The 23,912-nt window shown below is 32.5% G+C and overlaps 1 protein-coding gene and 1 pseudogene across 1 annotated transcript; both read left to right on the top strand.

Moving 5' to 3' along the window:
- The first annotated feature begins 469 nt into the window (after positions 1 to 469).
- LOC134242804 (neuropeptide Y receptor type 6-like) lies at positions 470 to 18,497 on the top strand (annotated as a pseudogene).
- Positions 18,498 to 22,282: 3,785 nt separating this feature from the next.
- On the top strand, positions 22,283 to 23,830 carry LOC134242807 (neuromedin-U receptor 2-like). Its single transcript, XM_062724930.1, has one exon. It carries the CDS (start codon positions 22,621 to 22,623, stop codon positions 23,728 to 23,730), a length of 1,110 nt encoding a protein of 369 aa, XP_062580914.1. The 5' UTR covers positions 22,283 to 22,620; the 3' UTR covers positions 23,731 to 23,830.
- The last annotated feature ends 82 nt before the right edge of the window (positions 23,831 to 23,912 follow it).

Genomic DNA, 23,912 nt, shown 5'->3' with positions numbered 1-23,912 from the left:
TCACCCATGCTTTTATTTCAAAGTTTGTGAAAGGGGGGGGGGTGTCATGGCGTATAAATTAACAATACATTTGTGGTCTCCTTCCCTAGATAAAGCCCGAGGAGTGGGACCGAGGAGTTGCGATTGGCAGAAAATCCACATACATTAACCATTCTGTTAACAACTCTTCAGAATGCAGCAAAGGCATCGTTCTTTGACAAGTTAATTAATTAAATATTTTTACAAGGTTCTCAAATAAAAAAACATATTTCAAACACAAAAAAGTATTGCTCAAAAGGTTTATCACTTCTCTTACATATATTGATTGATTACGTCAGGCAAGCTTTTTGAAAAGCTGTTACTTGTAAAGGATTATTTTCTGGTGGTGTTTGTAAAAATTATCATAGATTGACCTTTCTGTCTTATTATATCCAGACAAGAATATGAATTTAACAGGAACCAATGACAATACATCTTCATTGTCTGATCTACACCTGGCGATCTGCTTCAGGAACTTAATGACAAAACAGCATTAAGATTTCTTCCGGTTATTATCTATATGGCACTACTGATGTTAGTGGGCACATTGAACATTGATGTGTATTGTCTATCTACGGAAAAGGATGAAGAATTCATCGGATTATTTCATCCTTAACTTGGCATTCCTGAATCTTCTTACATGTGTAATTGGGATTCCTGTGGAAATTGCCGACCTGCGATATCCATAGATGTATCCACGCACCAGCCGCTTGTAAACTGTTGAGAACGATAGAATCGTTTTCGAATCTAGCATCCACTTCAACTCTATCAGTTATAGCATTGGATAGATATAAACGTATATGCAAACTGGGGAAGCGGTTTTCCAAACAGGAAGCCAAGCGTCTGTGTATCGCTGCTGTAGTTATAGGCGCCATTACCGGATGGCCCGCCGCAGTGGTGTTTGGGAGGAAATATGTTGACACGGGAATTCCATGCGCCATTGGAATTAGATGTTCGACTGCAGACATAATGAAAAATACAATATATCCATTATTGTTTTTGGGGTTCATTGCTCTGTATTTCAGTGTCCGGCGCTTTTTAAGCGCTTTCCGTTTCCAACGGAAGACCTTCTACTATTTTTCTGATGGTAAAGATTATTATTCTTTTTTTTCTTCTACTTCCTAGACCGCAACTTTGAAGTCTCATATCTTACTCATTTCTCAACGGATTTCGCTCAAATTTTCAGATGTTATAGACGTTTATAAACTCTATCAGAATGCTGACTAAAATTTCAAAAAGTCACTTCCGGTTTTGAGTTATTTCCCTTTAAACGAAAATTTATAGGCTTTCGTTTCCAGACAAAGGCTCAGAGACGGCTAAAGCTGGAGCAGAAATTCTACTGATTTTAGATAATAGAAGGATTGAAATTGTGTACATCGGATTTTGTTTTTCGATTTCTCTATTCAAAATGGCGCTATATAGGGGTCAAAAAATAGAACGCTTAAAAAACCCATCTATTATTGTAATGTTTCTTTTTCTTATTATTATTTTTTTTCCTACACTGATATCTCAGTAACGGTACAGTGGATCTATATGAAACTTTCGGTGATGAAAGGAAACATTTATGGCTCAATCCAATACCTTCACTTTTTCTAATTTTACTTCCGGTCGTGAAATATTACATAATTTCTACAATTTTTGTCCGTCCTTCATTGAGAATACTACGCAAAATAGAGATTTGAAATTTTCAGGTATGATTAAATGTGAACTCTACATTTGTAACAGGCTTTTGAATTTTAAAGAAATTTTTTTAATTTTTCAAATTTTTAATTTAAATTTTTCAAAAAATTTTTTTTAATCCAATTTCAAATTTTTTTATGTCATCAAATAGATCTTGGCGAGCACTTTCCAAAAATGTATTTGTTTTGTATGTGAGTACAAAAATGAACATTTTATAAGCTCAGGTGTGTTTTGACATTAGAGTGCAAATGTACTTTTAGAACTTTTCTTTTAAAAATTCATATCTTTTTTATTTATAGACCGATTTCTAATTTTTTTACACCATCAGATAGATCTTTTCAAGACCTTTCCAACGGTATATTTCTTTTTATTGTACGTGTAATAATGAAGAAAATATAAGCTCAGGTAAGTTAGCCTTTCATTTTGACAGGACATGTCAAATTCATTATCAAGGATCCTTGCGGTTAGACGGTACTCTTTAGATCTCTTTGATCTTTGGTGGAAATCCTTTGATGTATGTAAAACGTCATATCTCGCTCATTTCTTGACCGATTTTAAAAATTTTTAAACCATCAAATAGATCTTTTCAAGACCTTTCCAACGGTATATATCTTGTGATTTTTAATGCACTAATAAAGAAACAATTACCTCAGGTATATTAGCATGCTGTTTTGACAGAACATGTCAAACTCATTGTGAAGGACGCTTGCGGTTGGTGAGAATGACTGTACTTTAAGATCTTTAGCTTGTGTCCTCTGATATAAACAAAAATAATTTCACAGTGTAATTGGAAATTTTCAAAGGTCAAATATAATGAAATTGAAACAATTTAAATTTTTCAATTTTGTTTTAAATTGCTTTCTAAGGTAAAATAAGAACTATTATTGCATATTTAAGGATTGAAAACATAAGACCACATAATTTGAAATCTTTGAAAGGTCAAAAATTGTGACTTTTAATCAATTAAAATTTTTCAAAATATTGAAATGGTTCCTAAATGATACATCTGCATTTTAAAAGATCGATAACAACATATGGTGATTTTTGAAATTTCTCAAATGACAAATAGAATGCAATTTAAATGGTTTAAAATTTTCAAAAATTTGAATTGCTCCCAAATGCGAATACTTCATTTGTATTTTGACGGATATAGAAGATCATACAACGTGTTTTGAGATATTTCAAAGGTCTAATAGAGTGAGTTTTAAACAATTTAAAAATTTCAAAAAATTTAAATTGCTTCTAAATGTAAAACCAAGTATTATATATGTATTGTGACAAATAGATAACAACATACAATGTGTTTTGAAACATCTCAGAGGTCAAATAAAGTGTGATTTAAACGATTTAAATTTTTCAAAAAATTTAAATTGATTCTAAATGTAACAATCAATGTACTATATTTGTATTGAGACAGATGGAGAACATCATAAAATGTGTTTTGAAATCTCTCAAAGGTCAAATTGAGTGAGATTTAATCGATTTAAATTTTTCAAAAAATTTAAATCGCTTCCAAATGTAAAATTAAATACTATATCTGTGTTACGACAGAGGGAGATCAATATACAATGTGTTTTGCAATTTCTCAGAGGCCGAATAAAGCTAGATTTAAACGATTTAAATTTTTCAAAAAATTTAAATTTCATCCAAATGAAAATTCAAAGATGAAATTTGTATTTTGACAGATAGAGAACACCAAACAATGTGTTTTGAAATCTCTCAAAGGTCAAATTGAATGAGATTTAAACGGTTTAAATTTTTTGAAAAAATTTAAATTGCTTACAAATGTAACAAAATGTATACAAGTGTATTTTGGCAGATAAACAACATCAGACAATGTGTCTTGAAATCTGATATAGCGCTTGATATTACATTAGAAGCTATTTAAATTTTTTGAAAAATTTAAATCGTTTAAATCTCACTCTATTTGATCTCTGAGAGGTTTCAAAACACATTGTATGATGTTCTCTATCTGTTGCAATACATATATAGTACTTGATTTTACATTTGGAAGCAATTTAAATTTTTTGAAAAATTTAAATCGTTTAAATCTCACTCTATTTGACCTCTGGGAAGTTTCTAAACACATTGTATGATGTTCTCTATCTGTTGCAATACATATATAGTACTTGATTTTGCATTTGAAAGCAATTTAAATTTTTCAAAAAATTTAAATCGTTTAAATCTTACTTAATTTGACCTCTGAGAGGTTTCATAACACATTGTATGATGTTCTCTATCTGTCGCAATCCATATTTAGTACTTGATTTTACATTTGGAAGCAATTTAAATTTTTTGAAAAATTTAAATCGTTTAAATCCTACTTAATTTGACCTCTGAGAGGTTTCAAAACACATTGTATGTTGTTTTCTATCTGTCACAATACATATATAGTACTTGATTTTACATATGGAAGCAATTTAGATTTTTTGAAAAATTTAAATCGTTTAAATCTCACTCTATTTGGCCTCTTGGAAGTTTCTAAACACATTGTATGATGTTCTCTATTAGTTGCAATACATATATAGTACTTGATTTTACATTTGGAAGCAATTAAATTTTTTTGAAAAATTTAAATCGTTTCAATCTTACTTAATTTGACCTCTGAGAGGTTTAAAACATATTGTATGATGTTCTGTATCTGTCACAATACATATATAGTACTTGATTTTACATTTGGAAGCAATTTGAATTTTTTGAAAAATTTAAATCGTTTAAATCTCTCTCTACTTGAACTCTGAGAGGTGTCAAAACACATTGTATGACGTTCTCTATCTCTTGCAATGCATATATAGTACTTGATTTTACATTTGGAAGCAATTTAAATTTCTTGAAAAATTTAAATCGTGTAAAACTTACTTAATTTGACCTCTGAGAGGTTTCAAAACATATTGTCTGATGTTCTTTATCTGTCACAATACATATATAGTACTTGATTTTACATTTGGAAGCAATTTAAATTTTTTGAAAAATTAAAATCGTTTAAATCTCACTCAATTTGACCTCTGAGAGGTTTCAAAACACATTGTATGTTGTTCTCTATCTGTTGCAATACATATATAGTACTTGATTTTACATTTGGAAGCAATTTAAATTTTTTGAAAAATTTAAATCGTTTAAATCTTACTTAATTTGACCTCTGAGAGGTTTCAAAACACATTGTATGATGTTCTGTATCTGTTGCAATACATATATAGTACTTGATTTTACATTTGGAAGCAATTAAATTTTTTTGAAAAATTTAAATCGTTTAAATCTTACTTAATTTGACCTCTGAGAGGTTTCAAAACACATTGTATGATGTTCTCTATCTGTCACAATGCATATATAGTACTTGAATTTACATATGGAAGCAATTTAAATTTTTTGAAAATTTAAATCGTTTAAATCTCACTCTATTTGACCTCTGAGAGGTTTCAAAACACATTGTATGAAGTTCTCTATCTGTCACAATGCATATATAGTACTTGATTTTACATTTGGAAGCAATTTAAATTTTTTGAAAAATTTAAATCGTTTAAATCTTACTTAATTTGACCTCTGAGAGGTTTCAGAACACATTGTGTGATGTTCTCTATAAGGATATGGAAATAACGAACAGTATTCAATCTCAACGTCCATTAAACAAATATACAAAAAACAAGAGCAGAGTTTCAGAGGTATCAGGTGCCATGGAAGACCGGTCACAATTTCAAATCAGGAAATAACGGAAAAAATTTTGAAAAATGGACTTGAAATCGTCAGCATTTTATTCAATGATAAATCTCAAGGTCATAATTTGACCTCTAGAAATTTCAAAACACATTGTTGATATTCTTGTTTCATCATTCAATGATAAATTGTATTTGCTGACAAGGTCATTGTATCGACCATAGAATTTACTTGTTGATATTCTTGTCATCAATTGCTTGTCAATAATTTACCTCGTTTAAGAAATTGTTCATACGTAGAGCATGCTCTTGCTATCTCTGAGATATAAATACTCCGTATGCAGGTGATTAAGGTATATTGCTGCATAAGTAAGGGAAGTTGACGATAGAAAAGTTAAAGTCATCACGTTTATTATATAGCTTGGTTGATAGATTATCTATCTGTCACAATACATAAATAGTAATTGATTTTACATTTGGATGCAATTTAAATTTTTTGAAAAATTTAAATCGTTTAAATCTCACTCTATTTGACCTCTGAGAAGTTTCAAAACACATTGTATGATTTTCTCTATCTGTCGCAATACATATTTAGTACTTGATTTTACATTTGGAAGCAATTAAATTTTTTTGAAAAATTTAAATCGTTTAAATCTTACTTAATTTGACCTCTGAGAGGTTTCAAAACACATTGTATGATGTTTTTTATCTGTCACAATATATATGTAGAACATAATTTTACATTTGGAAGCAATTTAAATTATTAAAAAAAATTAAATCTTTTAAATCTCACTCTATTTGACCTCTGAGAGGTTTCAAACACATTGTATGATGCTCTCTATATCTCATAATACAAATATTGTACTTGATTTTAAATTTTGAAAGTAATTTAAATTTTTTGAAAATTTAAATCGTTTAAATCTCACTTTATTTAATATTTGAGCGATTAAAAAAACACATTGTTTGATGATTTCTATTCGTCAGAAAAATATAGCCCTCGATTTTTAAAAGAAATTAAATTGTTTAAGTGATAATTTATTTGACCTTAAAGAGATTTTGGAACATAAAGTTTTATGTTCTCCATCTGTCCAAATACAAATTTACACAAATCAACATCAATTACCTAAAAAACATTATTCTGAATGAAAATCCCAGTCAAAATCTTATCTCATTTCATCAAAAATTGGACGGAAGACCCACTCGTTGCTCGCAACGAGATCGTATCTAGTTAGGGTCTTCCGTCTTCAGCGGAAGACCCTTCTATTATTATTCTTCCAACCGATTTTGTGCACGCGATTTCTCAGAAACGGCTCGGCCGATTTACATGACATTTTCATATGTAATAGCTAATCAATCGATCTTGATAGGTTTTTTTCGTTTTTATGACGTCACTTCCGGTCGTGAGATATGGAATTTTCTGATTTTAAAATGCAATTTTGTCTTGATTTAGTAGCGAAAACTGCTTAAGATATGAACTGAAGATTAATTGGAGATGATAGTTCATGATTTATAGCGTTGCAGAATCGCCTTTTCGTGCGTCGTCAGTACTTCCGGTCGATACCGGAAGCGAATTTAAAAAACGCAATTTTTCAACTTTTCTTTTTTAATATTTTTGTTTTAGAATTGAATAGAGACCCTTTTGCAGAAGCCAAATATGTAATTTGTTTGAAAATCGAAAAAGCCAATCTCGAGATATTTGCATTTGAAAACGCGAAGCGGCGATCCCAATGGCCGAATGGTTAGCGCGTTGGATTGTCACGCGGGCGACCCGGGTTCGATCCCCCGTGTGACCAAAAAATTTTATCATTTTTTCTGCTCGATTTTTCAATATTTATTAATTTTAGACCATTTGGAACAATATATTATAAAATTTTAAGCATATCTTGCGTAATTAGGGGTCACGAAGGGCCAGAATGTCAAATCTTTGACGCTTTATATCTCAAAAAGGGGGAATATTTTGATAAGCAATATTGAAAAAAAGATGATCAAAATAATGTTCTTAACAATATGCATACTTTGAATTTTTGTAAAACGGCCCCATTAAGGACTTGTATGAGTGACCCCTAAATATTTCCATTTAGCATATCTCCACAACGAATAGAAATCTCTGAATAAGTGTTGAACAAAAAAGCTTCAAAATCACAAGACCTTTCATTTGATATCAAGAAAAAGGGGCTGATCCCTCAAATTAGGGGCTCAGAGGGCCAAAAGTCTTTTATCTATAACTCTCTAACGATCAATATTTTGTTATACATTACTGAAGCAAAAGTATTTATCTTAACGATTTGCAACAATATATTGATAAAATTGGATCATATGTTTCGTAATTAGGGGTCACAAGGGGCTAGAATGTCAAATCTTAGACGCTTTATATCTCGAAAAGGGGGAATATTTTGATAAGCAGTATTGAACAAAAGATGGTCAGAATAATGTTCTAAACAATATGTATACTTTGAATTTTTGTAAAACGGCCCCATTAAGGACTTGTAGGGGTGGTCCCTAAATATTTCCATATGAATCATATCTCCATAAACGAAAAGAAACCTCTGAATAGGTGTTGAACAAAAAATCTTTAGAATCACAAGACCTTTCATTTGATATCAAGAAAAAGGGGCTGACCCCTCAAATTAGGGGCTCAGAAGGGCCAAAAGTCTTTTATCTATAACTCTTTAATGTTCAATATTTTGTTATACATTACTAGAAGCAAAAGTATTTATCTTAACGATTTGCAACAATATATGATAGAATTTTGATCATATGTTACGTAATTAGGGGTAACAAAGGGGCCAGAATGCTAAATTTTGACGCTTTATATCTTGAAAAAGGGGAATATTTTGATAAGCAATATTGAACAAAAGATGGAATCAAGAATAATGTTCTAAATTTAATATGGAAACTTTGAATTTTTGTCGAAAAATCTCTGAATTTTGCCCCATTAAGGACTTGTAGGGGTGGCAAAATTTTTCCATTTAAGCATATCTCCACAAATCTCAAAGAGAAATCTCAATAAGGGGGCATATCTCCACAACAACAACAATCAAATCACAAGACCTTTCATTTTTTGTCAAAATCTTTTTATTCAAAGGAATGAGTCAATATCATACCAGACCTTTTGGAACTATATCTTATTTTCATCAGGAAAATTAGGGGCCACCCCTCAAATGAAGCCAAATTCTATCTCTTTTAACAAAAGTTGTTCAAAATACATGTTCTTTGTAATACTTTGCAGAACCAAAAGTATTTGCTCTTAACGATTTTACCAATTTATTATTATTATTATTTTTATTCTTTTTTCTTCTTACAAAATTTGTGCAGACGATTTCTCGGAGATGGCTCGTTCGATTTGCTTCAAATTTTCACAGTCGATGCGTTTTTATCTGAAGTTAATTCCGGCAAATTTTTTTTTGAAATTCACTTCCGGTCGGGAGTTATCGCCCTTTGATCAAAATTTGGAGGACCTCCTTGTCTGTGATGGAACTCAAAAACGGCTCAAGCTAGAAAGCTGAAATTTTTAGTGATGATAGAGGACATGTTGCCACGTTGCAACATGGTCAGGATATTTTCCGGAAGTGCCTAGTATGGAAGCTCGGTAGGGGTCAAAATTTAGGACACGTTTTATGAGTGATTTTTTGAGACATTTTGTATCATATCTTTTAAAATATAAATATTTTGTTAAAACATACTGAACAACATTTGTGCAAAATATCAAGATCTTTCATATGATATCAAGAAAAATGTGCTGACTCATCAAATTAAGGGCTGAAAGGGGCCAACAGTTTTTATTCAATAACTTTTTAAAAGTCAATATTTTGTTATACATTACTGAAGCAAAGATGTTCATCTCAACCATCTACAACTATATATTATAATTTCCATGTCGTATGGTACATAATTAGGGGCCACAAGGGGCCAGAATGCTAAATCTTTGATGCTTTATATCTCGAAAGGGAGAAATATTTTGATAAGCAATATTGAACAAAAGTTGTTCAAAATAATGTTCTAAACAATATGCAACCTTTCATTTTTTGCTAAACGTCCCCATTAAGGAGTTGAAGGGTTGGCCCCTAAAAATTTCTTTTTCTAATATCTCAAAAACGAAAAAGAATTTCTGAACAATTGTTGAACACAAAATGTTCAAAATCTTAAGATCTTTAAGATGAGATCCCGAAAAAGGGGCTGGGCACTCGAATTAGGGGCCAAGAGGGGCCAAAAGTCTTCAATCGATAACTCTTTATCGGTTAATATTTTGTAATACATTACTGAAGCAAAGATGTTCATCTCAACCATCTACAACTATATATTATGATTTCCATGTCGTATGGTACATAATTAGGGGCCACAAGGGGCCAGAATGCTAAATCTTTGATGCTTTATATCTCGAAAGGGAGAAATATTTTGATAAGCAATATTGAACAAAAGTTGTTCAAAATAATGTTCTAAACAATATGCAACCTTTCATTTTTTGCTAAACGTCCCCATTAAGGAGTTGAAGGGTTGGCCCCTAAAAATTTCTTTTTCTAATATCTCAAAAACGAAAAAGAATTTCTGAACAATTGTTGAACACAAAATGTTCAAAATCTTAAGATCTTTAAGATGAGATCCCGAAAAAGGGGCTGGGCACTCGAATTAGGGGCCAAGAGGGGCCAAAAGTCTTCAATCGATAACTCTTTATCGGTTAATATTTTGTAATACATTACTGAAGCAAAGATGTTCATCTCAACCATCTACAACTATATATTATGATTTCCATGTCGTATGGTACATAATTAGGGGCCACAAGGGGCCAGAATGCTAAATCTTTGATGCTTTATATCTCGAAAGGGAGAAATATTTTGATAAGCAATATTGAACAAAAGTTGTTCAAAATAATGTTCTAAACAATATGCAACCTTTCATTTTTTGCTAAACGTCCCCATTAAGGAGTTGAAGGGTTGGCCCCTAAAAATTTCTTTTTCTAATATCTCAAAAACGAAAAAGAATTTCTGAACAATTGTTGAACACAAAATGTTCAAAATCTTAAGATCTTTAAGATGAGATCCCGAAAAAGGGGCTGGGCACTCGAATTAGGGGCCAAGAGGGGCCAAAAGTCTTCAATCGATAACTCTTTATCGGTTAATATTTTGTAATACATTACTGAAGCAAAGATGTTCATCTCAACCATCTACAACTATATATTATGATTTCCATGTCGTATGGTACATAATTAGGGGCCACAAGGGGCCAGAATGCTAAATCTTTGATGCTTTATATCTCGAAAGGGAGAAATATTTTGATAAGCAATATTGAACAAAAGTTGTTCAAAATAATGTTCTAAACAATATGCAACCTTTCATTTTTTGCTAAACGTCCCCATTAAGGAGTTGAAGGGTTGGCCCCTAAAAATTTCTTTTTCTAATATCTCAAAAACGAAAAAGAATTTCTGAACAATTGTTGAACACAAAATGTTCAAAATCTTAAGATCTTTAAGATGAGATCCCGAAAAAGGGGCTGGGCACTCGAATTAGGGGCCAAGAGGGGCCAAAAGTCTTCAATCGATAACTCTTTATCGGTTAATATTTTGTAATACATTACTGAAGCAAAGATGTTCATCTCAACCATCTACAACTATATATTATGATTTCCATGTCGTATGGTACATAATTAGGGGCCACAAGGGGCCAGAATGCTAAATCTTTGATGCTTTATATCTCGAAAGGGAGAAATATTTTGATAAGCAATATTGAACAAAAGTTGTTCAAAATAATGTTCTAAACAATATGCAACCTTTCATTTTTTGCTAAACGTCCCCATTAAGGAGTTGAAGGGTTGGCCCCTAAAAATTTCTTTTTCTAATATCTCAAAAACGAAAAAGAATTTCTGAACAATTGTTGAACACAAAATGTTCAAAATCTTAAGATCTTTAAGATGAGATCCCGAAAAAGGGGCTGGGCACTCGAATTAGGGGCCAAGAGGGGCCAAAAGTCTTCAATCGATAACTCTTTATCGGTTAATATTTTGTAATACATTACTGAAGCAAAGATGTTCATCTCAACCATCTACAACTATATATTATGATTTCCATGTCGTATGGTACATAATTAGGGGCCACAAGGGGCCAGAATGCTAAATCTTTGATGCTTTATATCTCGAAAGGGAGAAATATTTTGATAAGCAATATTGAACAAAAGTTGTTCAAAATAATGTTCTAAACAATATGCAACCTTTCATTTCTTGCTAAACGTCCCCATTAAGGAGTTGAAGGGTTGGCCCCTAAAAATTTCTTTTTCTAATATCTCAAAAACGAAAAAGAATTTCTGAACAATTGTTGAACACAAAATGTTCAAAATCTTAAGATCTTTAAGATGAGATCCCGAAAAAGGGGCTGGGCACTCGAATTAGGGGCCAAGAGGGGCCAAAAGTCTTCAATCGATAACTCTTTATCGGTTAATATTTTGTAATACATTACTGAAGCAAAGATGTTCATCTCAACCATCTACAACTATATATTATGATTTCCATGTCGTATGGTACATAATTAGGGGCCACAAGGGGCCAGAATGCTAAATCTTTGATGCTTTATATCTCGAAAGGGAGAAATATTTTGATAAGCAATATTGAACAAAAGTTGTTCAAAATAATGTTCTAAACAATATGCAACCTTTCATTTTTTGCTAAACGTCCCCATTAAGGAGTTGAAGGGTTGGCCCCTAAAAATTTCTTTTTCTAATATCTCAAAAACGAAAAAGAATTTCTGAACAATTGTTGAACACAAAATGTTCAAAATCTTAAGATCTTTAAGATGAGATCCCGAAAAAGGGGCTGGGCACTCGAATTAGGGGCCAAGAGGGGCCAAAAGTCTTCAATCGATAACTCTTTATCGGTTAATATTTTGTAATACATTACTGAAGCAAAGATGTTCATCTCAACCATCTACAACTATATATTATGATTTCCATGTCGTATGGTACATAATTAGGGGCCACAAGGGGCCAGAATGCTAAATCTTTGATGCTTTATATCTCGAAAGGGAGAAATATTTTGATAAGCAATATTGAACAAAAGTTGTTCAAAATAATGTTCTAAACAATATGCAACCTTTCATTTTTTGCTAAACGTCCCCATTAAGGAGTTGAAGGGTTGGCCCCTAAAAATTTCTTTTTCTAATATCTCAAAAACGAAAAAGAATTTCTGAACAATTGTTGAACACAAAATGTTCAAAATCTTAAGATCTTTAAGATGATATGAAAAAAGAGGGCCGATTCCTAAAATTAGGGGCCGTTAGGGGCAAAAGGCCGATTTTTTAAAGACTTTAATGTTCAATGTCTTTTTACAGATTGTGGTAAATCATTATTTTAGAATGAAAATCGCAATCAAAATCTTATCTCATCTCATCAAGAATTGGACGGAAGACCCACTCGTTGCTCGCAACGAGATCTCATCTAGTTATTATTATTTTTATTCTTTTTTCTTCTTACAAAATTTGTGCAGACGATTTCTCGGAGATGGCTCGTTCGATTTGCTTCAAATTTTCACAGTCGATGCGTTGTCATCTGAAGTTAATTCCGGCAAATTATTTTTTGGAAATTCACTTCCGGTCGGGAGTTATCGCCCTTTGATCAAAATTTGGAGGACCTCCTTGTCTGTGATGGAACTCAAAAACGGCTCAAGCTAGAAAGCTGAAATTTTTAGTGATGATAGAGGACATGTTGCCATGTTGCAACATGGTCAGGATATTTTCCGGAAGTGCCTAGTATGGAAGCTCGGTAGGGGTCAAAATTTAGGACACGTTTTATGAGTGATTTTTTGAGACATTTTGTATCATATCTTTTAAAATATAAATATTTTGTAAAAAACATACTGAACATCATTTGTGCAAAATATCAAGATCTTTCATATGATATCAAGAAAAATTTGCTGACTCATCAAATTAAGGGCTGAAAGGGGCCAGAAGTTTTTATTCGATAACTCTTTAACAATCAATATTTTGTTATACATTACTGAAGCAAAAAATGTTAAGCTTAAAATCTACAACTATATATTCATTTTTTGCTAAACGTCCCCATTAAGGAGTTGAAGGGTTGGCCCCTAAATATTTCTTTTGCTAATAGCTCAAAAACGAAAAAGAATTTCTGAACAGTTGTTGAACACAAAATGTTCAAAATCATAAGATCTTTAAGATGAGATCCCGAAAAAGGGGCTGGACACTAGAATTAGGGGCCAAGAGGGGCCAAAAGTCTTCAATCGATAACTCTTTATCAGTCAATATTTTGTAATACATTACTGAAGCAAAGATGTTTATCTCAACCACCTACAACTATATATTATGATTTTTATGTCGTACGGTACATAATTAGGGGCCACAAGGGGCCAGAATGCTAAATCTTTGATGCTTTATATCTCGAAAGGGAGAAATATTTTGATAAGCAATATTGAACAAAAGATGTTCAAAATAATGTTCTGAACAATATGCAACCTTTCATTTTTTGCTAAACGTCCCTATTAAGGAGTTGAAGGGTTGGCCCCTAAATATTTCTTTTGCTAATAGCTCAAAAACGAAAAAGAATTTCTGAACAGTTGTTGAACACAAAATGTTCAAAATCATAAGATCTTTAAGATGAGATCCCGAAAAAGGGGCTGGACACTAGAATTAGGGGCCAAGAGGGGCCAAAAGTCTTCAATCGATAACTCTTTATCAGTTAATATTTTTTAATACATTAGTGAAGCTATAATGATTATCTCTACACGATTCAACTATTTATTATAATTTTTATGTCGTATGATACATAATTAGGGGCCACAAGGGGCCAGAATGCTAAATCTTTGATGCTTTTTATCTCGAAAGGTAGAAATATTTTGATAAGCAATATTGAACAAAAGATGTTCAAAATAATGTTCTGAACAATATGCAACCTTTCATTTTTTGCTAAACGTCCCCATTAGGGAGTTGAAGGGTTGGCCCCTAAATATTTCTTTTGCTAATAGCTCAAAAACGAAAAAGAATTTCTGAACAGTTGTTGAACACAAAATGTTCAAAATCTTAAGATCTTTAAGATGGGATCCCGGAAAAGGGACTGGGCACTTGAATTAGGGGCCAAGAGGGGCCAAAAGTCTTCGATCGATAACTCTTTATCAGTAAATATTTTGTAATACATTACTGAAGCAAAGATGTTTATCTCAACCACTTACAACTATATATTATGATTTTTATGTCGTACGGTACATAATTAGGGGCCACAAGGGGCCAGAATGCTAAATCTTTGATGCTTTATATCTCAAAGGGAGAAATATTTTGATAAGCAATATTGAACAAAAGATGTTTCAAATAATGTTCTGAACAATATGCAACCTTTTATTTCTTGCTAAACGTCCCCATCAAGGAGTTGAAGGGTTGGCCCCTAAATATTTCTTTTGCTAATAGCTCAAAAACAAAAAAGAATTTCTGAACAGTTGTTGAACACAAAATGTTCAAAATCTTAAGAGCTTTAAGATGAGATCCTAAAAAAGGGGCTAGGCACTCGAATTAGGGGCCAAGAGGGGCCAAAAGTCTTCAATCGAGAACTCTTTATCAGTCAATATTTTATAATACATTACTGAAGCAAAGATGTTAATCTCAACTACTTACAACTATATATTACAATTTTTATGTCGTGTGGTACATAATTAGGGGCCACAAGGGGCCAGAATGCTAAATCTTGATGCTTTATATCTCGAAAGGGAGAAATATTTTGATAAGCAATATTGAACAAAAGATGTTCAAAATAATGTTCTGAACAATATGCAACCTTTCATTTTTTGCTAAACGTCCCCATTAGGGAGTTGAAGGGTTGGCCCCTAAGTATTTCTTTTGCTAATAGCTCAAAAACAAAAAAGAATTTCTGAATAGTTGATGACCACAAAATGTTCAAAATCTTAAGATCTTTAAAATGAGATCCCAAAAAAGGGGTTGGGCACTAGAATTAGGGGCCAAGAGGGGCCAAAAGTCTTCAATCGATAATTCTTTATCAGTTAATATTTTGTAATACATTACTGAAGCAAAGATGTTTATCTCAACCACCTACAACTATATATTATGATTATTATGTCGTACCGAACATAATTAGGGGCCACAAGGGGCCAGAATGCTAAATCTTTGATGCTTTATATTTCGAAAGGGAGAAATATTTTGATAAGCAATATTGAACAAAAGATGTTCAAAATAATGTTCTGAACAATATGCAACCTTTCATTTTTGCTAAACGTCCCCATTAAGGAGTTGAAGGGTTGGCCCCTAAATATTTCTTTTGCTAATAGCTCAAAAACGAAAAAGAATTTCTGAACAGTTGTTGAACACAAAATGTTCAAAATCATAAGATCTTTAAGATGGGATCCCGAAAAAGGGGCTGGACACTAGAATTAGGGGCCAAGAGGGGCCAAAAGTCTTCAATCGATAACTCTTTATCAGTCAATATTTTGTAATACATTACTGAAGCAAAGATGTTTATCTCAATTATTAACAACTATATGTTACGTTTATTATGTCGTACGGTACATAATTAGGGGCCACAAGAGGCCAGAATGCTAAATTGTTTATGCTTTATATCTCGAAAGGGAGAAATATTTTGATAAGCAATATTGAACAAAAGATGTTCAAAATAATGTTCTGAACAATATGCAACCTTTCATTTTTTGCTAAACGTCCCCATTAAGGAGTTGAAGGGTTGGCCCCTATATATTTCTTTTGCTAATAACTCAAAAACGAAAAAGAATTTCTGAATAGTTGTTGAACAAAAAATGTTCAAAATCTTAAGAGCTTTAAGATGATATGAATAAAAAGGACCGATTCCTAAAATTAGGGGCCGTTAGGGGCAAAAGGCCGATTTTTTAAGTCTTTAATGTTCAATGTCTTTTTATAGATTGTGGTAAATCATTATTTTAGAATGAAAATCGCAATCAAAATCTTATCTGATCTCATCAAGAATCGGACGGAAGACCCACTCGTTGCTCGCAACGAGATCGTATCTAGTTATTATTCTTTTTTTCTTACCGATTTTGTGCAGACGATTTCTCGAGAACGCCTCGACAGTTTTTCATGAAACTTTCAGCAATGATAGGAAACTATTTGAACTTTATGCGTTTTTTTTTTATTTTGCCGTCGTCACTTCCGGTCGCGAGATATAGCCATTTTTCTGTTTTCAAAGTGTCATTTTGTCCGAGAGTGTTCTCGAAAACGGTTTGATATTGGGTCCTGAAACTTTCAGGGATGATAGATTATGACTCCTAGATTTGAGAAGGATATATGGTTTTTGTTGCCGTTGCGTCCGTCGTCCACCGGAAGTAGTTTAAAAATATGCAAAATTTTATTTTTTTCTTTTTAAAATGTTTCTTATGAAGGCAAATAGAATGTCTCATGTAATATTATGTCCACCGGAAGTTATTTTTCCCAAACCGGAAGTAGTCCAAAAAATGAGCATTTTTCCTCGAAATTATCAGGGATGATTCCTTCACACTCAGAAAGGAGTTATAGGTCATTTTTAGTACTTCCGGTCACACCGGAAGTGAATTATAAAGACCGGAAGTTGTTTGAAATTTACAGATTTCACTCTTAAATGTGTTCTCACGTATTTTTAATAATTGATCTTAACACTTTTTTTCATTTAAAGTTGTTTTAGAACCTTATCGAAAATCGAACGGAAGACCAACTCGTTGCTCGCAACGAGATCTCATCTAGTTTTTATTACATTTGCATATCCACTGGTCTCTCCCACTATGAATCTGCAGGCTTCAACTGCGTTCATAGCACTATAGACGCAACTGCTTCTGCTATGAGTGCAATTGCTCTATCACACTCGTGTAGAACAATCTCTACTACACTTATGTACCGAGTTGAGAAGTATATATATGAAATGTTTCATGAGAGGAATAAAAATAAGTTTTTAATAATATTCTTTGAAAAAAAGGAAATTCAGAATATCTAAAATTGCTGATTCATATCTTTAAAAAATTAGTTTTGGTCAGTGTATTTAATTGTATAATAAAACTTTTTAAAATCCTAGAGAACTGCCATATTTTTATTTTTTCGTATCATGCATATTTGTACAAAGAACGATAACTCTTCACACTTGTGTAATAACTTTCAGAAAGAGAAAATTTAACTAGTATATCTACTTCAAGAATGATTTCAGCTATTAAAAATATATAGAAAAACTAAAAAAAAAATCATAGAAAAGCATTCTGGAGTAATAATCATTATAAAAGCATTCTCATTTTTCCATCAGAGATTTAAATTATTGATCTTTGTCGGAGGGTTTCAATAACGTTGATCGATGACGTCACAACTGTATCAAAACAAAAATTAAGCGAATGTGATGACGGCGCTGCTTGTATCCAGATAACTGTGTTTGAGAGGGAAATACTTAATAAATTGTTTGTGATTTATTAGAGAAAAGGATCATTGATCAGGTGTAGTGATTTTAAAGCCGTATGTTTTTCTTTACTAAAGACAAGAAGCTGCGTCAGGATTTCCTCTGATATTCTTGAAAAACGCAAAGAATGCAAATATAAGTAATAAACAACGATTATTCAGTGAACATGGTATTATGAATAGCAATAGCTCTGCTGGCATATTATCCATGATGCGCTAGCGCGCATCATGGAATATGCCAGCAGAGCAATTGCTATTCATAACACCATGTTCACTGAATAACGTTGTTTATTTCTTAAATGTATATTTATGTACGTATATCAATATTTATTCGTATGAGAAAATCTACACTCAAAAAGAAAACCGGTCCCGCGTCGTCACCTTTGCCCTCTAGCAATTTACAGTCAATCAGCAAAGATCAGTTGAAAGAGTCATATCATAAAAGGGAAATAGAAAACATCTCCAGGGTCAACACAAATAAGGTCACAAGAACGACCACAATTTTTGTTGTCATATCCATCGTATTTGTTGTAAGTTATCTTCCCTTTTTTGTTGTCATGGTTACAAGAAGCATTAAGACAAACTTTGAGAGCATTTTATCGCCAGGAGTCGAGGTGTTGTATAAGTTTTGTTTGAAATCGTACTTTATTAACAATGCAATCAATCCAATCATTTACGGCTTTCTAAACAGGAATTTTAGGGCGGAGGTGATTAAAATTATAATGAAATGTAAATAAACATTAAAGAGTTCATTTAATAAAATATTATAAAATAGCAAAAAGACTGACGCCTAAAACTGTCGTAGACTTTATATTTATTAATATGTTCTGTCATTTTATAAAGTAAATGAAATTCTGTAAACCAATTTTTCTCCAGTATTGCGACTAACTAAAAGTCGCGAATATTAATCGTTATATCGATCGAACCATTCAATTTGCTTTTGGTTTGAAGAAAATGTTTCCTTATTTGTGACAATTAATCGTCTTGAATGAAATTACGCGAATAATAGTTTGTTCACAGTAATAATACATGTACACGGTTATAGATATTCTTTCACAGTCAAAAAACAAATACTCTATACAAGATTAAAAGGCATGGAGAGAAATAAGTCGTCGAGGATTTCTACAAATTCTACTTAAAGTATTTCTTCACAAATAACAATTTTGATCAATATTTTGATCAATATTTTAAAAAAAAATTAATTTCCATTTGTCTAAATACAAAGTTGGTAAGCATAAAAACAAAATGCTTATGGGCCACAACGCTCACCAGAGTAACTTTAACCTTGATGTTCTTAACCTGATTACCCTTATGTAAAAGTAATACCTATTGTGGCCTCGGCTTACCCCCAGGGGTCATGGCTTGAATAATTAAAAATCTGTATCATCTCATAGTGCTTACACATAAGATTTAGCTTGTCTGGCCCTGTGGCTCTTGAGAAGAAGATTTTTTAACGAACCCAGCCTATGTTGGCCTTTTCTTGATTATCTTCTCTTGGAAGATGTCTAAGCCTTTTTTAAAATTATTTAAACTCTCCTTTCACCCGAGGTTGCTTTGTACAATTTTGGTTGAATTTGGACCGCAGAGAAGAAAGTTGAAACTGTGATAAGTTTTAAGACAGACGACAGGCAACAGCTGATTAGAAAAGATCACTGTAAAATATTAAGGTTTTGGCACTTTGTTCTCTATTTTTCACTCCTGATATACATTTCAGAACAGTGAAACACAGATCTAAATCTGCAGTTTAAAGCAAAATTCTTGATGTATTAATACATAAGGCATATTGTTACACGTTGGCTATATAAATAGTACATGTAGTTCCATTTCATCAAAACGTGGCAATATTATCTTATATCTGTTCAACAATACTTTTTACGAAAATGCATAATATTTCGTATCTTTGTTTTAATAAGCAAAATCACCAAGAATTCGATATTATTCGAAAAAATGTTAATGTTTATTAAAATGTATAACAGAAAAGACTGTATAACGCTGAAACATCTTAATACATTAAGGTCATACGCAATGTAGTTTGAACTTTATTGGGTTCTTCCCTGGAGTTGAAGAGTTCCACTAAATGAAGGACCTGTGTGCAATACATTTACTGTTGAAATATGGACTTGTACACCTCTTCTAAAATAATTTTTGATGGAAAAAAATCTGGAATTTATGTTTTGTAATTTTTGTACATTTTTCTTTGAATGCACAATTTGATACCTTTTCAAAACCCCTGGAAACGCATGCTGGTTTTTTGTCTAAGAACATGTAATGGTATTGTAAGCTTAGATTAAGAAAATCTTGAAAAATTATCAGTAGTTGAGGTAGGTTGCGTATATCCTTAACTTAATTAAAAGAAACTTGCTACATATACCAGGTTAATCCTCCTTTCTAACGACAGCTTCTGCATCTCGGGGTTTATTCTAATTATTTTCACGGACAATGGACATTGAAGACTAAAATGTATGTATCATTAGAATATATAACAAGAATATATGACATGGTTTTCTTCTCCTACAAGTATTTGTTTGCACTTTAAATTATTTTTAAAAAAGTGTTGAATATTTTGAATATTAATTAATATTTTATCAATATAAATCTCATAATTCACTCATCTAGTCATTCTAAACAACAACTCAAATAGTTGTGATATTTTACAGATTGAAATAGAAATGACAAGAAAAATAGGAGGGGTAGAGTGTGTTCGTCCTGATCAATATCTTTCAATCAAAGGAGTCTTAGCGTATCGGAAAACTGTACTTGTATACATACGTGTACTTTAATGTGCAGCACACTGACATATACCTCGCCAGACACACGGAAGTAAAAATGGAAATTTATATAATGAGGGATATTGTATACTGCTGTAGTAAATGGTACTATGAGGATAAAAAAGTCTCACCGATCTAGATTTAGACCTCATCAAATTTATTACTAAATTAGAGGTACTGTGAGCAATGAGCTCACTAAATGATACCCCCGCCTCCCATATGAAAATAATGGCAGTGTCCATGTTTTGCTCTGAAAAATCAAAAAGATATATTAGATCAAAAAGTAAAATAGGAGGTGCACAATGGCAATATGTAATTAAGAATCTGTGAAAGTTTCATTAAATTTCCTTCAGTGGTATGAGAGGAGTTGCGGATAAGAGATGGGTACCCCCAAAGCGTAACAGACGGACGGACGGACGGAAATACAGCAGATTACTATAAACCCTCCCACTTTTCAAGCGGGGGGGTATAATCATACCTCCCTGTCTATTATATATATTTTTTACAATGACATATTTCCACTTGACATTTGTCCTAGATACAACCAGATGTGTATTTCAGAAGTATCTATACTTATCTGAAGGATTGAAAATTCATCCGTTGGATACATGGCTTTTAAGGAGGCTGTGGGGTCAACAAATTAACCACCACATTTAACTTATTTTTTAGATACGGTATCTTCACCTGTCAACTATCATTTGGCAAAGAAAAAATTCATACATTTTAGTTTTAAAATTTGATCATTTTTCTATATCTTTATATGGAGCTCTTCTTGAGACATAAAGTTAACATTAAAGAGAACAGGAAATAATGCAGAATTCTTTTTTTTTCTACACCTCTTTCTTCCTGATTTTTTTATGCAACCAAACTGTATCAGGAAATATAGTAAAAATTAATGTAAAGCTGAGCGCTACGTACCAATCAATCAATGTTTTTGCCTCTAGAATACAACACCAATAAAATCATTGTTGGCATTCCTACGTACACAACATTCTTTTCCTGTAAACCCCCTCCTTTGTAGTAGAAAGGGTACAATAGATAAAATGAAAATGAAAGATAAAAGGTAAAAATAACTTTGAGAAGGAGGGGGGGTGTTCTAAATTTCCTCAAAATGTCAAATTTTATTTAAAATGCATTATCAAATTACTAACATTTAACTTTGGTACAACAAAAATATGTGGATTGGTAGGTGTGTGTGTGTGTGTGTGGGGGGGGGGGCAACAAGAAAGGTTTTTTTGCAAAGAAAGAGCTAGGGCAACCCCTCCCCCTACTGTGCACTTGCATTTTATTATAATTGTTTTAAGTCACTCTACGGCTATTGACCCTGATCTTTTTTATGAGCTTGAATATATACCAGTATGAAAAAGGGGATCGTCTAGCATTCTTTGTCTCTAATATTGATATATACTTCCTCTTGTCATTAAGTCCGCAAATGTCAAGACTTGGCACTTAAGGTCAGACAGAGACGTTCCTCAAAATCTGTTTTGTTTATCTTTGTAATGTATGGAAAATATTCAAAATTTTAATTACATTTTGATTTCTAAACCAGTTTCTAAATGTCTTTAAAAAATCCAAACACTTAAACATTTGATATTGGAAAATTATTTTTCCTCCAAAAAGTATTATAAGAAAACCTACCCCTGGTATCTTGCAGAAATGCCTGGTAAGGTACACCAAATTTTTGTGAGTAAACATGTTTAAGTAGCAATACTTCAATGACAAAATCATGGAAAATTTTATCTATTATTCGTCTGTCCTTAACTACAGGGATCTTTTAAAGAAAGGTCTATGCACGTACAGCTAACCCACGCTTTAAAGAAATAAATCACACGTAACTTAGGCTAAAAAAGTATATTTCTCAGACTCCGCAAAAAGTAACAGGAAGAAAAAAATTAATGTATTATGTACTGATAACTTTCCATACACACCGCCTATAAGACTTTTTTTTCTTCAGCCTATCTAAAAACCGTAAGATTTCAATTGATTAAAGAAATGTTTCTGTTGCTAGGCAAGGATAAATGATAAAGGATATGCCCGTCAATAAGTAACAAGAAAACTGATTTTAAAAAGTATTTCAAATTATCTCGAACACACTAAAAGGTCTCCGAAATAAAGGAAAGAAAGAATGACAGACTCACGATATACCACATTTAATGTTAATCAGTCCGGGACTATTTCTGATGTTGATGCCAGCAGACTTTTACAGAAACTTAACGACGACAAGGCTGTACTATATATACCCGTCATTGTGTACATGGTTCTACTGATGCTGGTCGGAATAGCGGGAAATCTGATGGTATGCCTTGTTTACATTAAGAAGAAATTCAAATGTTCTACTGACTTTTTCATTTTAAATCTGGCATTTCTCGATTTGCTGACTTGCTTCTTTGGAATTCCCGTAGAAATTGCAGATTTAAGGTATCCGTACACATTTGACGCTCCTGTCGCCTGCAAACTTTTCCGAACAGTCGAATCCCTTATCAGTATGGGTTCAACACTGACTTTGATTGGAATTGCTGTGGATAGATATAAACGGATATGCAGACTTGGAGAGCGCTTCTCTAATGGAACTGCGAAAAAGATTTGCGCTGGAGCAGTGATAGTCGGTATTTTAACTTGCTGGCCTGCGGCAGTTGTTTTCGGTAAGAAATCGGTGGACGTTGGGGTACCAGGAATTAAGGGGAGCGACTGCTCGACAGATGATACACAGCGACATACCGTGTATCCACTACTTTATTACGCTCTTGTTTTCCTTTATTTCTTAATTTGTGTCGCAGTAGTAACTTTCATTTATGTGAAAATTTCAATTTTTATCAGAAGAGGTAAGAATGATCTGATCAAGAGAAATTTAAACAGATATGAACTCAATGCTGAATTAACTACAACAACGGAAGTCAGCAATGATTCAAATGCGCATGCGCCATCAACATCTGGTGGATTCAAGGAACCAACAATGGTGAACACAATTAAAACTTTTAGAACAACCGTGATATGTATAGCCATTACAGTAGCTTTCATTGTTAGTTATCTACCGTTTCTCGTGGTCAGGGTCACAAGAAACATCAAGAAAGATTTCGAGAAGACCCTTTCATCTTCAACGGAAGTCGTCTACAAGTTTTGTTTGAAATCTTACTTTATAAACGACGCCATTAATCCTGTTATCTACAGTTTCCTCAATGCAGCATTCCGACAGGAAGTAGTCAGAAGATTCATATGTAAAGCATGCTATAAATAATCCAAACACTGACAGCTGGGAACTAGTTAATACCGTATTTCTCTGGAGTGTTTTTCTTGCATGTGAGAAAAATAATTTTTAATTGTCATAAAATCTTAATCATAATAATTATTAAAAGTTACATCACAATCATGCAAACTTTTACCTTGATATGTTAATTTAGAAATAGACCCTTTTTTATG

This window comes from Saccostrea cucullata, unplaced genomic scaffold, assembly GCF_032062105.1.
Source record: "Saccostrea cucullata isolate Sc308-1 unplaced genomic scaffold, CSIRO_AGI_Scuc_v1 ctg3119, whole genome shotgun sequence".
NCBI lineage: Eukaryota > Metazoa > Mollusca > Bivalvia > Ostreida > Ostreidae > Saccostrea > Saccostrea cuccullata.
This window is presented reverse-complemented; position numbering and strand designations above follow the sequence as displayed.